This window comes from Fringilla coelebs, assembly GCF_963513975.1.
Source record: "Fringilla coelebs genome assembly, chromosome: 6".
Lineage (NCBI taxonomy): Eukaryota > Metazoa > Chordata > Aves > Passeriformes > Fringillidae > Fringilla > Fringilla coelebs.
In genome coordinates, this window is record NC_140034.1 from 37,039,869 (window position 1) to 37,055,872 (window position 16,004).

The 16,004-nt window shown below is 40.1% G+C and overlaps 1 protein-coding gene across 1 annotated transcript in view; it reads left to right on the top strand.

The window, feature by feature from the left end:
* The window catches only part of SPTBN5 (spectrin beta, non-erythrocytic 5), a gene marked incomplete at its 5' end in the record, with an annotated part of 89,660 nt that overhangs the window by 35,951 nt on the left and 37,705 nt on the right, over positions 1-16,004 (top strand). The window contains 3 exons of the mRNA XM_084207130.1: positions 3,403-3,606; positions 4,506-4,655; positions 15,388-15,492. Coding sequence (XP_084063256.1) covers positions 3,403-3,606; positions 4,506-4,655; positions 15,388-15,492 — 459 coding nt within the window. The remainder of the gene's footprint in view (positions 1-3,402; positions 3,607-4,505; positions 4,656-15,387; positions 15,493-16,004) is intronic.

The window sequence follows — 16,004 nt, forward strand, 5'->3', positions numbered from 1 at the left end:
CATCAAAATCAGCAATGCACAGTTGATTTGTCTCCAAAGAACTCAGCAGGTCACTGAGCTGTGATTTGCCATGGAATGCTTTGCAAATGTCAGTCAGTAGTCCCAGTGAAGGCACTTGAGCCGCACCACTGCAGATCAGTAGATTATTGCTGCAAGCACTGCAGGTGCTAAACCAGCAAGAGCATCCCCTTATGTCATCAAGGGAGTTGCTAATGTAGATTTCAAGGATGCATTTACATTCTTTTATTCTTGAATTGTTCCAAGTGTAACTATTCTGTCAATTCAAGATACTTCTGGTACTTCACATTCTGCTTCCATTTTTAGTGGGAAGCAGGGAGTGTCCAGAGTATGTTCACCTGGAAAAAACTTGCTACAAGTTTTACTTAGGGCTGTGATCTGAGATCAACAAAGCAGAGTGTACATGGTTGGGTTTTTTTTAGCATGAGAGGCATCTGCACATTCAATTAATCCACTTTAAGTCTTTTACAAGTGTTTAAATCCGCATTGCCTGTCATATTTTATATGAAGAAATGTTATATAGTTAGAGATAAAGGATGTTTATGGCAGTTTGGGAGTTTTGAGGGTTTTCTTGGTTTGTTTTTCAACTGTTACAAGTTCCATTATCATGTGCAGAACTGTTGATGGGGAAAATTAGTGTGATTCTACTGATGTAGGTGAAAAGTTCATTTCCCCAGTCTTTCTAACACTATCTAGGACTGATAGGAAGAACAAGGCAAACTTTTAGAATGTATTTTTCTATCGTATATGTTGGATTCTTGAAGTCTTCAGCCTGGAGACATTTTCATCAGGAGGTGGATCTTGATTTGAACATTAAAATGTAGTCACTCAGAGTTCACCTCGTTATTGATTTACTTCATAGCTTACATCATAGATTTAGTTTTTCACTTCAGATAAAAAGTGTTATGTTGTCCCCATCCTATGGGAGTGTTATTCCAATTTTTATTGCTGGAATGATGCAAAACACCTTTGGCTTTAATTTTGTCTGAAATGTGTGATGCAGCCTGTGGTCTGAATGACAGATCTATAGCTCATGTCTTGCTCTGCCAGTGTGTCCTTTGATCTTCATGACTCTTGACATCATAAAACAAAATGACAAAGCCATATAACCATATTCTCAGTGATGTGTCTAGACAGGGCTATGCCTCAGGCAACTCCCTGTCTCTTTGGTGTCAGGCTGATGGCAAAAAGTATTCCCAATCCTCTCAATTTTCACCTCCTTACATGACAGTAATTCCTGAAGAAGTGAAGAGCTGGTTCTGCAATTTGGTAAGCCTGTCTTCCTGCCCAGATGGGACAAGGCAGGATCATGCAGCCATGGCTAATAACCATAAGAATTTCAGAAACTCTACAGTAGGTTACAGCAGCTTTGCTGCAGAATATCACCCAAACTGCTGAATGCAAAGAGGCAACTTTGCCTTTCCTCTTTCCACTGTGCCAACATATCCACAAATCTAATGCTAGTCACAGCTGCTCAGAGTACTTTTTTCATTATATTGTTCATATGCAGTCCACAGGGCTTTTTCATTAAAAAATTATGCACAGATTAGGTGAAACAAACAAAAAAATCATAAAATGAGAATTCTGCACCATCATCTAGTGTATCTCCTTACACCCCATCAAGTACAATTTTAATGTGACTAAGTATTAGAGCTGAGCCTAACTGACAACACACAGCACAGCAGAGGGCTTCAGACCTTCCATGGAACTTTGTCAAGGATGATGAGTGTAGACACAGACTCAAAAGTATTTCTGAATGATCTGAGGCTCTTACTGTGAAGTTTGTGCTAGGACCTGCACAGTCAGAGTCAGGCTCTGCTTAGGAGTTTCCTCTAGACTGATGCCTACTCTGTCCTTAAATATTGCTGGCAGTGGTAGTCCAGTAACTTCTTATTGGCTCTTGACTTGTTCCATTGCATTATATATCCTGAGGCTTATGGATTTTTTCCTAATGCTTAGCTCAAAGTCTCAGGGAGTTTTAGACATTTGCAGTGCCAAGTGCAATGTCAGTGTCTACAGTGACACCCAGGTGTGTGAATGAATTAGTTCTACAAGTAGAAATTATGCCACCAGGTGTGCACCACCATGGGCCCCTTTAAAAGGACCACAGTCTTTTTAAAGAGTCATTTAGTAGCTGTGTTTACTGGCTTTAAAAAAGCAGTATCTTGGCTTTAAAGGCTAAAGTCAAGACCCCAGATTGGCCAGTTTCAATTTTGTGGTGCTTTTCTGAATTCTTTTCCTGGCTGCCTTTACAAGATTTTCATGATATGAACAAAAATCTATGGGTAGAATGGAGCAGCCAAGAATCTATTTCCATTACATAGCTTCCTTCAGTGAAAAAGCCAGCAACTATTTAAAAGCTAAACAAAAAAAAAATTAGTTTTCTGCAAGAAAAGAGATTTTTTCTTCAGCATTTACTATAAATAATGGTACTTTAAAATACATTTTATAAACCTGAAAGACCATTTACTACCTAAAAATTGAATAAAATAATCCTGACATATTTTAATCATCATATATAATCCCTTGTATATCCCTTACAGTCCTAGTTTTTACCAACTGATATAACAGCAAAACTTCTACTGCAGATTCAAATAAGATGCCTAAAGTAAGAGACTGTTGAAGGTATAGAATCAAATGGAGAAAAAGACATACAGAGAACAACAAATTATTTTTACTTGTATAGTTTTCTTCAATCACAGTTTAAAAATAAACCTCAGGGATTTTTTTTTTAGCATTTTCATGCTCATAATTGTTTCAGATATTTTGAGTTATTGAAAATGTATTTATTGGTTCATCAGATTTTGAAAGTAAACTTGCATGACATACTTGTTCCTCCCAATCTCAGTCATATAGTTCCACATAGATGATATGCTTATGCAATTTCTTCTAAACTGTGATTTACCCTTTTCCCACGTCTATCAGAGTGCATTTGTTATTTGCCTGAAAATTCTCACTGTCATTTTAGAATATGTTCATAACCTAATTTTCAAATAGACTTTTATAAGCAGAAGGTTTTCACAGAAATGCAGGATGACCTAACAATGACCACATAAATGTAGGCTTATCCTTTTTGAGGGAATAACATCAGAAAATACTTAAATAAAGATGGATTAAAGGGCAACATATGAGATCATGCTGTCACTGATGTGATAAGACGGTTTGATTATGATACTACAAACCATGTAACACAGTATATAGGAATTCCTGCAGTTGTGTTATCCATCCTTATAAAATTCATAGAAATACTGCAAGCACTAATGAAGTAGTTTATTTATCTATGATTTTATTACGTATTATTCACTTAAAGTTGAAGAGTCAGCCTTAGATTTTCCTGCCTAAGCTTGAGCCCTAACCTGAATTTTCATGTTTTCTGGGTTCTAGGTGTGGGACTATTTCTTATGGACAGCAGAAATAGTAAGGGAAATGAGAGCCAAGGAGTCTATTCGGGACATATCTAGCAGCAGCCTGAGGCTCACCCAGCACCAGCAGCTGCTGGCAGAGATGGAGGCACGAGAAGAGAAGTACAGTCATGTCGTACAGCTAGGACAGTCCCTCTTGCAAGATGAGGAAATGCCATCAAAAGAGGTAATTGAAACTCTGAGCTCAGTCACACACACCCAGCCCTGGACCCCAATGTAACCATGATCCTGTATTTTATCACACTGTGAGATACCGGTGTACACTCACTCGTCCCTGTGCATCACTAGTAAGATATACTCCCTGGAATGAAAGATTTAAATGAAAATGTCAGTTTACTCAAGAGGAATAGCTTCTAAGATTCTCACAGCATTTATTTCTTTTCCAGTATCTACCAGCTCATTTCTCCCCTGATAATTCATTAGCATGTCTCTTGAATACCCTCAGAAAAATGCAGAGTTTGTGCAAGTTACTCTCCCATCTCACCAAGCTATTTCCTGAAAATTTGCTGAATATTGCACTGTATGACTATGGTAGCTAGAAATCTTGCTGGCTTTAAAGTCCTTTGCCTGTAAAAAAAGGCAGGAAAAAAAATCATTCATAGAAGGCCTGTGAATATTCAGTGTTTGAAAGCTGAAGTTGAATGAAGTCTACCTTGTGGCATGAATTCACTGACTAGAAGAATATGCTATGTTGATAATTTATATTTTACTATCTATCACAAAACAATTTGAAGTGCTATTATAGCACTCCATGCTTAAAGATAAGAATTAGGATATGATTCTAGAAGTTGCACTTGAGAAACAGTTACTGTTCTTTGCTCTTGGTTTGGACTGCTATATATGCTGTAAGAAGCACCTCTCCATTGCAGAAATGAGGCACCTTTGATTATCTCTCAGTCCAAACAGTAGTGGTTGAACTCGTTCTACTTTTTTTTTTCTGTTAAATAATGTTGTTGCAATTTAGAAGGATTATTCACCATTGCACTTAATCCTCTCTTCTGTCAATTTACCCAGATCATGGGATATAAAGACCAACACAAGTTTTTAATTGGAAATTCTTTTCAGATTCAGCAGAAGCTACAGGCCTTGTTGGAAGAGAAGAAAAATGTATACAATGCATGGAGACAGAAGAAGGAGTGGCTGGAGAAAATACACCAAGAACAAATGTTCTACAAGGATTGGGATCACCTTGACATGCTCCTGAACTCACAGGAGGTGAGCAAATTATAAACTTGAAATAAGCAGTTAAAACTCTTCAAGCAGGTAAACTCTTTAAAAATGCCACTAGTGTTCACCTACAGCTTGAAATCCTTGTGCCTGTGTACAGACAAGAGAGTCCCTTTTATTGGTATTGTTTGTGTTGTGGGATCACTTGGAGACTGTAGCAATGTGCAAGAAGCTCTCCTTTCTCATGGGGCTTAGGTGTGGAACAGAAACAAGTAGATGATCCTTACCTGAAAGATAATTCACTGCAAATATACCTAAGAGGGAACATACGAGCATCACAACAGAAGAGGGAGACAAGAGTCCAATATAAGTCCACTTTTCAAACAGATCTCAGCTTGCCAGCTGCTAAACCACTGGCAAATTTGGTAGGATTCTAACAGAAAGGAAATTGTAAAGAGGGTTTGAAGGGATTTTACTTTGCAGGTGTTGCTGGAATTCTCACCTCAGGCTGAGAGTTATGCTGGGAAAATGCAGCTAGTGGAAAATGGATGTCAGCAGTGTGAGCTAATACAGGAAAGTGAATTGACTTCTCAGTTCTGCAAGGGCATTGATAGGAGTGTGTAGAACAATGAAAGAATTTTTAAGGAGTATTAACTTCTGTTTTATGCAGTTGAGAAAAATGAGCTAGTGAAAAAGGCTGTCTCATGAAATAAAGAGGGCAGATATAATCAATGCAAAGAGAGAGCAGGATGTTCTTAGTATCACCATTTTGCAGCTCTTGAAACAGATTTTTTTTTCACCATTTTTGAATTATATTTTATCTTTCTTGCACTTTCTTTGATTCATGTAACTATTTCAAAAGGTTCCATTTCGAGGTCTGGCATTTGCTGTTACAAAGCTGAGGGCAGTCACTGAAAATTCATGAATTGATAGATTGCTGCAATTGTGCTGAGACTTGGCACACAAACCACATCAATGGGTTGCAGGTTGCCAAACTGAAGGATTGGTGCAATCCTGGAGGAGGTTGCACCTCTAAGTCGTTTTTCATTAAGGAAGAATAATTCTTAATTCTCCAAGATCACTGAGAGCAAAATATGATGGCTGTCGTTTTGCTGAGCTCTGTTTTCCACCAGCGCTTTGCCACTGCACTAAATCCTTTTGGAAACTGACTCTGACCTGGGCCATGCAGTGGTACTTAACCCTTTGTGGCACATGGGCCTGGAGCTTTTTGCTGCTCCTTCCTTGAAGGAAGTGCATGTCTGCATAGTTCTTTATAATCAATTCTTTTGGTAAGTGTCAGCTGCATTCTGGATTTCGTGACATGAAGCAGAGAGTTTCACCTAGGTGTAAAATACTACCTAGTTCTGCCCACCATTTGTTGCCTATATAGCATATGACATGATTTGCATTTTATCTACCTCAATTCCCTACCAAGCAATGGTACATCATTGTTAAGCTCCTGCATAGGAGCTTATCAAGGAAAATGTAAACACTACAAAAGTGTGGCCGCTGTATTTTTTCCTCTTTTCATTAAATGGATATCAGCCAACACACAGAGGCACTATCACTACAGCATCTGCTTTTCTCTATGTAATGCAGGGGTAAATGTGCAGGAAACTACTGTGGGTAGGTGATTTTTTTGCCCCTCAGTTGTGAGTCCTGGTTGCAAAAGTCTGTATTACTCATAGGTGAAAGGGTATGAAAGGGTAATGCACTTGGCTTTTCTGGTATGGCCCCAGCACTTTCTCTACAGGTCAGTGGCACTTGATATTACTTCTTTGTTTGGATGAATTTGCCATTGCCATAGGCTGTGACATAGACTGCCACAGAAGGGCGAAGTGTTCATCAGAAGCTAGGTAAATTCTCCTGGTGAGATCAGAAACCAGAAGTTTCTTCAGCCAGAACAAGGTCTGAGAATGAAGATTGTGACCTTGAGGACCACGAAGAGCAGTTGTTATCAGAATCTTTTCCCCACAGTATCCTCTCTATGAACTTCCAGGGAGTCTGGTGCTCAGTTTTCCTTGCCGACACTAAGTATCCAGAAGGTGGAACAGTAAAGTGAGGGTACTTGGCTGTCCCTTCCAACAGCTCTTCACACAGACCACACTTTACAGTCAAGCTGTCTTTTGCAGCTGCTGCCATCTGCCATGTAGATCAGAATAAACAATTTGACAGCAGAGTGGTGTTCCTTAGTCACAACTTGTATTTCACTTTTCTGCGGTTGAAGAACTCTTGGAAGAGAAATCTATTCCTTCTGGATTGAACTCTGTTACTACTATATAGAGTTAAAATGTGGCTGCATAGTGATACAGACAAGCAGGATGATAGGAAAGTAGTTTTTTTTAAACATGTTTTTAAAGAAGAACTCAGCCAGGACATCAGCTGAAAACTCTCAAATAATTTTCCCAATGGGAATTTCATCATTTGCTGCTTTCAGAAAGGACAAAAGCAAACACACATTCAAAAAGGATTCCTATCAGGCAAACAAATAGAAGCAATCTCTCCACCCTTTGTGTTTCTTCTGACTTTTGTGTTTGAGTTAAGGCTGTTATGTGCATTTCGCTTCTTATGTCTGCAAAATGTCTGTGTAAGGCAGCAAGCCATAATTTTTCAATCCTGTTTTGGCTGTTCTTCATATGCCATAGACCAGAAGCAAGAAACAGGCGAAGGAAGAAGGTAACAGAGGAGTATTTTAAACTAAGAACTACTACTAAGAATTGCTCTTTCATTCGCTGTCTGTACCACTGTGACAGGTTTGACTTTAAGCCAGCATCTTATATTACATCCAAGTTACTTAAGCCTTCAAAGGATTTCTGCAGAATATCATCTACCATTGTTCTGTGCTAAAGAAAATAGAGCACATGTGAAGAAAATTAGGCAAAATTTTAATTTTTTTTTTGTTAATTCAGTTGTACCATCAAATGGAACTTCTGTAGGAATCTCTTGGAAGAGCTGCACACTGAGATCTTGTCTTGCAGAGTGAAGACAATTAACAGCTGAAAGCAGGAAAGAAAGAAAAAAAATTATTTTTACTTTGAGCAGAAACTGTCCGATTCTCTCTGCTCTGTTCTGATCTTTTCACAGCAGCAGATCCACTGCTCAGGTTAGCTGCCTTTTTTTTTTTCCACAGATGAAATAACAGCGAGTTTGCAGGCTGTCTCTGGCAGGCACTTTTGGCTCCCTCCTACTCTGTCTGCAGTCTCACTGTCAGAACACTCAGGGAGCAGAGCCGTATGCTCCATAATTTATCTTTCAGCCCATCCCACACTCATATCGCTTTGCAGACATGACAAGAGGTGGTAGCAGTTTTAGAAGAGCTGAGATTTTTTTATTTTGAATGTGGATTTTTTTTGTTCGCATTTTTCTTCCTGGAGAATGTTTATTCATCTCCCATTCCTTTGCTTCAGAGGAAGAATGGAAATTTCCAGTGCCAAAGGAAAAAGGATTAGGACTTTGTTTTAAGGGGGGAAGGCAAGCTCTGTGGCTTTGAATTTTGCATCATTTAGGACTGAGCTTCAGAATGTCATACAGGGACCATTGCTGCAAACCTTCACCTGCAACCTACATCTCCACTGTGGACGTGCTGCTCTCTTCCTGTAGAACAACACCACCTCCTGCTTTTGAATCTGCCGTGAAGGACAAGCCTTTTCCAAAGATGCCAGTGCCAGCTTGGCATCCTCCCACTGGTCAATCAGTCGCTGAGCTTGCTCCAGGAAATGCCATCTCACCACCCAGCAGTGTGTCGTACTGTTCAAGGCTAGATGTCATCCTGGCACACACAGACCGGAGGAAAGATTTTGGGAGCGCTGGTCTCCAAAGTGTCAGTCCTTCTGATGAGACATCCACGTGTTCCAGTGCTTGCAAGGATCCTTGGGACCACGGATATGAGAGGTCTGGCACTCAGTCAACATCTGCATCTTACAAGCAATATTCAAAAAGAGAAAAAAGTGTTCATCGTATTTCCCCTGGAAAAAGGGATCCCTTGAAGCTTGCTCTGTCTTTGCCCTCAGATGTTCTTTCCTGCAAAGCTCCATCAAGCTGGACATCACACCTAAATGTTGATCTGTCTGCTATTCCTGCTGCTTCTATGCTCCACAGCAAAAATCTGCAGTCATCCCTGGAGCCTTGTGATTCACTGCCACCCCAACAAGGCTGTAGCCAGTGCAATGGCCAAATGTCAGACCTCCACACTTCAATGAAGCTTTACATTTCAACGTGCAGCTTGATGATAAAGCCTTTTCGAGCAGGTTCCCATGGAAGCAGTCAGGCTCATTCGAGTCTGCTCATGCCACAGTTAGAGAAGGTGCCTGAAACTCCCTGTGGTCTTCCAACACGAACCCAGAAACCAAAACAAGGTTTCCCTTCAGGTGGGTCGCCAGCCCTTCAAATCACAAGATTTCATGTGACTTCCTCCAAGTATCCTGGCCTTCCCCAGCAGACTTTATCCAGAGACATATGGCTCTCCCCAGCTGTGCTGACTGGAAGAGAAAATTCAGCTAGCGGGAATGAGATCATGAGCAAGGATTTAAATCCAGAGCTGATTGTCTTTCAGAATTACCCCTCAACTAGGCCAGAGTTTAGGAAGACTCCATGTGATGGTCTAACACCTGCTCACCACAAGGTTTCCAAAATCACCTTGATACTTGCCACTCCTTGGACTGCTATGCCGATCCAGGTGGTAAGAGAATTTAGAAGAAGCCCAAACCCAACAATCTTTATCAAAACACATGATTCAGATAGAGCTGGTCTACCCTTTGACCCTGTGGAGATTGGGGCTGGCCTCTCTCTATCAGTAAACCCTGTTTGCTGCTCGGGATTGCTTTCTAGCCACTGGACAAGATCTGGTTTGAGGCCTTCCCAGGAAACGTGCACTGTAGGAAGTGTGCACCCTGACAACCTCATGACAAAAATACCAGCTCCCACCGCAGCTTCAGCTCGCAGAGACACGGCGCGTCCAGGGAGTCCATCCATTGCCGTCAACATCGCAGCCTTCGGAACTGGGAGGAGAGTGGTGAAGATCTGCATTCCATTCTAGGAACATTGGCAAACAGAAGGTCTAAGTTGTGTTTAACCAAGCTGTAGGAATTTATTTTTGTATGCGTCCATGCCATGCTCCAGCTCCCTCGAGATGACTTGCAAGACGATGAGAAAGCCGCTTGTGTTCCGCTGTCACCGAGGCTGCAGCTACAGCTTGATCCATGCTGAGTGAAGATAAGGACTCTGCTCTAACTGAGCACTTAACAAGGGTTTCATTTTAACCATTTGAGTGCTAACCATGCAACTGCTCACAGACTTTGCATGATTGGGCCATAGTGCTCAGCACTTTGAAGATTCAAGACTTTAGAGCCAAGAGCTGGTTTTCTTCTTGCTAGGTTGGACTTGATGATCTCAAAGGTCTTTCCCAACCTAGTCAATTCTGTAAGTCTGTAGTCAGACTGGGACCTGGGAAAAAATCCTCAGTGTAGTTTTTCTTAGTTCTTTTCTGTTTCGCTGTTTTCATTTCCTTACTTGTCAAATTATGCGATATTTCTAAATGGTTAATTCCTGGGTTTGTAACTTTAAAAGTAAGGCTTGTTTTCAAAGGCCAAAGCATTTAAGTATGTAGGAAGAAATCACTTTCTTCCCTTCTTAGAAAGGGAGAGGTACCACCCTTTCCTGAGGGAAAAGAAACAAAGTGATTTTAATGTCCACAGCAAATCCAGATATCCCAGCAAAGTTTCTAGCAGTGAAACTATGGGGAGTTTCAGAGGAATTTAGTCTGCTTTCAGACAAATGTTTCATAAGTAAATATTTAAATGCTGATGTTGTATGGGTGTAAGATTCTGGTCTAACACCTAATACTTATAGGGTAGGGATCAAAACTGCAAATTTTGAAGAAGGAGGAAATAGGTGTGAGGAAGCAACCATAGCAGTTATCAGAAAAACAGCAGTTTTATCTCTGCTTTTTTTCCTATATATATTTCCAATATCAGATAACTATATTCTTATGCCCAGGAGACAGCATGCAGAGGGGAGAGGGAAAGAAATTTTAAACACATTCAACATTAGAATTTTGTATATAGATGGTGAGGACAGATGCCAATGATGTCACCATGGCAGAAAAAAAGTATGCTTTCTTTTCATGAGCAACCTTAGTGTCTTTTATTCCTCTTGTGGTAATTGTACGATACCTTCTTACAACTTTTACTGAAATGAAGCGTAGTAAAACATTTTTGTGAACCTTATATAGTCATGGTATCAAGAACATTTAGTTACTTTGCTAAAGCAAATTTCAGATTATTTTCATGATTATTTTTAGTATTTACTTTTATCAGAATTAAGTCAAATCAAACCTTATTCTTCTCTGTCTCGGCAGGTAGTTTGGACTTGCTTACATGCTCTAAGTGAAGGTTTTTAAAACTGATAAGAATTCAGACTTCTAGTACATGGTTAGAACAGAAAGATTTTCTGTGGTTTTCCAGGAATCTCAGCAGCAAGCCCATGACAGGCATTGAGGGGCAAAATCTGTGAAGTTTGTTATACTTGGAAGAGCAAAAGCAGAAGAAGGAAGTGGATTTGCACAAATACCTAAAATATATTTTATTCTAGAGAAATAAAATCTGCTCTTCTTGGAATACAAATTTCTTTTGGGGCTGTGTCATTTTCCAGTGCATATAAAGGTGAAGTTGTGGCATCCAATTTCAATTTGGAACATAGTTGTGATAATGACTGAAATGTTTCATTCAGTATTTCTCCAAAAGCTAGAGCTGGCAGATGTTGTCACATAACTATGTAAATAGTATTGGTTTATTTAAAATTACTCTTTTCTTAATTGGACTTTGCTTTTAATTCTTCATTAACTTGTACAAAAAATTCAGCAGCTATGCAATGAACTCAGAAATGAGGAAAAGCTCCAGAAACAAGGAAAGCTCCATGCTTTACAATGTTAGTAACTTGAAAATTTATTCCAGAAAATCTCAGAAATCTCAAAAACCATTTTGTGGTTTTAAGCATCTTTGGAATTCTTCACTTTAAAACGAATCTGTTTTATAGTAAGTGGCTGAGTCTTTTGTGCTTTTTGTGGCTGAATATTAAATTCCCAAAGATGGGCCTTGATTCCTAGTAGAAACAAACTTGAAAGAAAGTTTGTACCTGCTGTACTCTGTGGGAGACCCCAGTAGGTTACCTGAGGAGAGCTGTGCAGTGTTTTGTATTTGAAATCAATGTGTCTCATTCTGAGCAGGAGTTAGGAGACCTGTCTAAAAGTGTGCCAAAATGTGATGTAATTGGTGACAGGCCAGCATTGTGGCATGGGAGCCAATTTTTATTCTGCTTTCAGACTGGTACAACAATTGCTTAAAACGTTGTGGTTCTGATTATAGCAATGGCTGTAGTAAGATTTCTGTGTAAAATGCAAATAGAAATTTTTGGCCTCAGCAGCTCTCCAGGCAGCAGCAGCAGCTCTGTTGGTGCTACAGGGGCTGCTCTCCCCTGAGCACATTGCCTCCCCTGCAATGTATGCAGCCACCTGCCTTTTGCAGCAGTTTGCTTTCTGAGCACCAGTTTTCCTACTCAGTGTCAAAACCTTGGTTGCCAAGAGCGTTTGCACAGACTTCTACTTGGGGGACTTGGTCCAAAACTTTCAGGAGTCAAGAGGGCTTTCTCCCAGTGCTGTAACATCCAAAGGAATTGAGCTTTGAGTGCCCAGCGTCATTTGTGCTCAGTGGATTTCAGTGAGAGCAAAGCACTGAGCTCTCTGGTGGCAGCTGCTTATGAGTCACCCCCCCACACCCCTGCTCTCAGATGTCTCTGTTCTCTTTCTCTAAGGAAAATCACCACCTTTACCAGCAGCTGTCCCTTGCCTTTTTCTTCCATCAGAAGTATACTATCAGGAAAACTTATAGCTGACCCTTTCTTCAGGCTTCAGTTTCACTGCTAACAGTTACAAAATAAAAGTCCTGGAGATAAATCTTTTTTGACCAGAAATGGCAGATAAGCCACAAAATGTATCAAGAACCTACAGTATTTTTAAAGCAAGATTTAAAACACTGAAATAGAGCTCTATCATGTGGCTCTATGTCCATGCACCCCAAACTGCAGTGGGTTAGATTCAGGTGATAACTTTTTATTTCTGTGTTAGCAGCAGTGGTATAAATACAAATGGTAATTATAAGAGGTTTAATAGAGCATTTCAGTAGACAGACCTGGAACCCACATATTTATCTTCAAAAGAGAAAACCAAATCCAATAACACCCTAAAAAAGAGATCTCTCATCCTTTCATACATTTGATGAGTAGGCTAGATCAAAGGATTAAAGTTTGAATGACAGTGTCTGCTTTCTGGTGGGGCTTGTGTGAAACACAAGGCATAGCAGAAGCATTAATGTATTTCTTTAGACATTCTGGTGGTTTATGAGCCAGACTTACTATAAACTTAGGCCTGTTGTACAGTGGCCTTTCACTCTCTTGACTGCAGTTGCTGTGATGGGAATGGATTAGTATAGAGTGGTTGGAAAATCTGACCTGGGGATGATATTCACCTGTGCATTTTTCTATATGTGCAAAATATTCATAGCCCAAAAATGGGCCAGAATGTCAGGCCAAGTTGGGCTGTCAGTCCTCTTATCCAGAGGCACCAAGGAGGGCAGAGTGGTGGCAGCAGTAACAAAGTCCATCGAGCAGCTGAAGATCATCAAGGCAATGTGGCTGAAATGTGGGGTCTGTCCAAGGGGATCAGGGCAGGATCAGTGCACCTCAATGCAGTTCAAGAGGGACTGATGTAAGGGCTGAGCCTCAGAGAGGTTCCCAGATGGAGCAGGGGTCCATTCAGGGTATTTAGTGCAGTCAGACCCTGGCAAGTAGGCGTGGATTACCCTGCACATGTGTTCAAACTTGGGAAGCCTCTCCTGCAGAAGAAGCTCTGTGGGGTTAACATGTCCAGAGAATGAACATCAGGGCTGATTTTCTAAAGCAGCTTTCAAAGAAGGTCTTTTCCTTCTTATAAAAATCTACCCTGTTAGACTGCTACAGGATTGTGATGTTTTGCAAAGCAAGAGTAAGCTCTCTAGATGGTTTTTGTTCCTGTGCACATCTATGGCTCAAAGGCACAGATTTACCCATGTCCTTTACTGGCCCTTTTCCAAAACATTTAGCATTTGTGTTGTTTCAATGTTTCTGTTTCTTTCCTGCCTCTTGATTCTTTCCCACTGTATCACCGATCTCAAATTCTTCTTCCATCTCTGTTAATTGCACTTTACCCAGGCAAAGTTACTGACTGGAATTTCTCATCCTTGTCCAAATACTTGTGATTCCATGAGCTCACAAAATGGATTACACATTACACACTGCTGATAATGCCATCACTCACAGCAGACTGATTTCCCAAAGTCTGCCCAGCCATAGACACTTCAGTGTGAACCTTATCCATGAGTAGTCTTTGCTCATTCCCATCAGAACCTGTAACTGGGAATTTTATCCTGCTGTTGTCTCATCACTGAACAAGAAAAAAGCCTGTGGGCAATTACATCCAATGAAAAAGCATAGTTTTTTCTTGAGAATTGATAACTATATTCTTTATTCTTTTGCATTTGGCAAAACTGAGTGTAATAGAACGTATGGGACAAGTAATTGGGCATTCATTTTTCTTAATACCAGAACAGAGTAAGGGAACACTGCAATGCCTTTGCAATGTGTGTGAATTAGTTGGAAAATGTGCACACTTGAACAGTGTTAAAAGGTGCAGAGGTCAGATTCTTTAAAACCACATTTGTTATTTGTAATTTGGATGCAGTCTTTCTGCATCATATTGGCAGAACAGACAGTAAATAAAATTAATGCAGATAGATTGGAATGATGAAAAAATGATGGATGTAATGCACTTGGTACGGGTGCAAGCTATGACATTTTTTCAGGAATGATCAGCTGCATAAATACAGGATGGGGACAAGCTGGTCTGACAGCACTTCTTAAAAGTTTCTGGAAGTTCATAGTGGATTGCAAGGTGAACTTGGGTTCATGGTGTTGTATAAAAGACGAGCATTATATACAGGCACATGCTGAAGATTGCAGCTGGAAAGTCGCTCTGTTGTCTTGCCAGCCTTCACTCTGGCAGCCTTGCTGCTTACTGCCACTTGTTACATCAAGTCTCAAAATAAGTGGAAGTGGAGAAAACCCAGAGGAGAGCAATAAGAATAATCAGAATCAAAAAGACACAGCTGTTGTGGAATGATCAGTCAGATCACTGTAGTTTAACCTTGAGAAACCCCAGGATGCAGAAGGTCGATGAACATGCACTAGGCTGAAGCAAACGTAAAAGGAATGATCTCCTGAGTGTGGTCAAGAGAGCAGTATGTAACAAGGTGAAGCAACAGCCATGCATTTTCAGGCTAGATGTTGGGAAAATCCTGGTAATGGTTGAGGTAATAAAGCACTGGTGACAGGCTGCAAAGTCTCTGTTTTGGGAACTCTTCTAAGAAGGAATCGTTTGGACACCTGTCAGGCATGACAGTGATCTTGGGATTACAAGGGTGGCTTAGACTTCTGGAAGTCACTGCTTTGTGACTTAGTGATTGATAAAGACTGACAGGTCACTTTCCTTAGCTAGACCTGTTAATGCTTCTCTTTCTTGCTCAAGATCATGGACTTCTAATAAATAATTTCTAGCTTCTGTTGCCTCCTGTTCCTTTTATTCCCTCTCAAGTGTACTCTCAGCAGCAGAGAAGAGAATACCTCTTCTCCCATTTATGAATTAAGATTATGGGATAATTAATTCACTGAGAAAAATAATAAACTTTTTTTATAGGTTTATTTGAAAAGCAGTGACCTTGGAAGGTCTGTAGATGAAGTAGAGCAACTGATAAGGAAACATGAGGCTTTTGAGAAGCTTCTGGCATCGCAGGATGAAAAGGTAAAAAAATAAACAACAAATATTCTACCAGCTAGAATTCTATGAGCTAATTTTTATTTTTTTTTTATTATGGTAACACTTTGAATTGGTGACAGGTATGAAATGCCTGTTAGACCCGATATGCTTGAACAAAAGATAAAATGGAGAAGCTTGGGGAAAGAAGAGGCAGAGCATTGGAGAACAACTGTCAAAACACTCCATGCCCAAGTCCTTGCACCAGATAGGAAAACCACTTCATACCTACTTCATAAGCAGAATAGGGGGACTTACAAGAGGAAATATTTAAAGCAGGCCAAGTTGTATTATGGATATCAGAAGTTTCTGCTCTTTTTATTTTAAAAAATAGTGACTTTTAAAGTAAAATGGAGTAGGTATTTTACAAAATGCAGAAGGCATTTTAACATTAAAAGAAGTTGTCAAATTATTTAAATATCCTTTTGGTACACAACAGCCGTACCAAACAAGCAGCCTCTCTGCACCTTTGCAATAGCTCCTGAATTGCTCACCTGTGT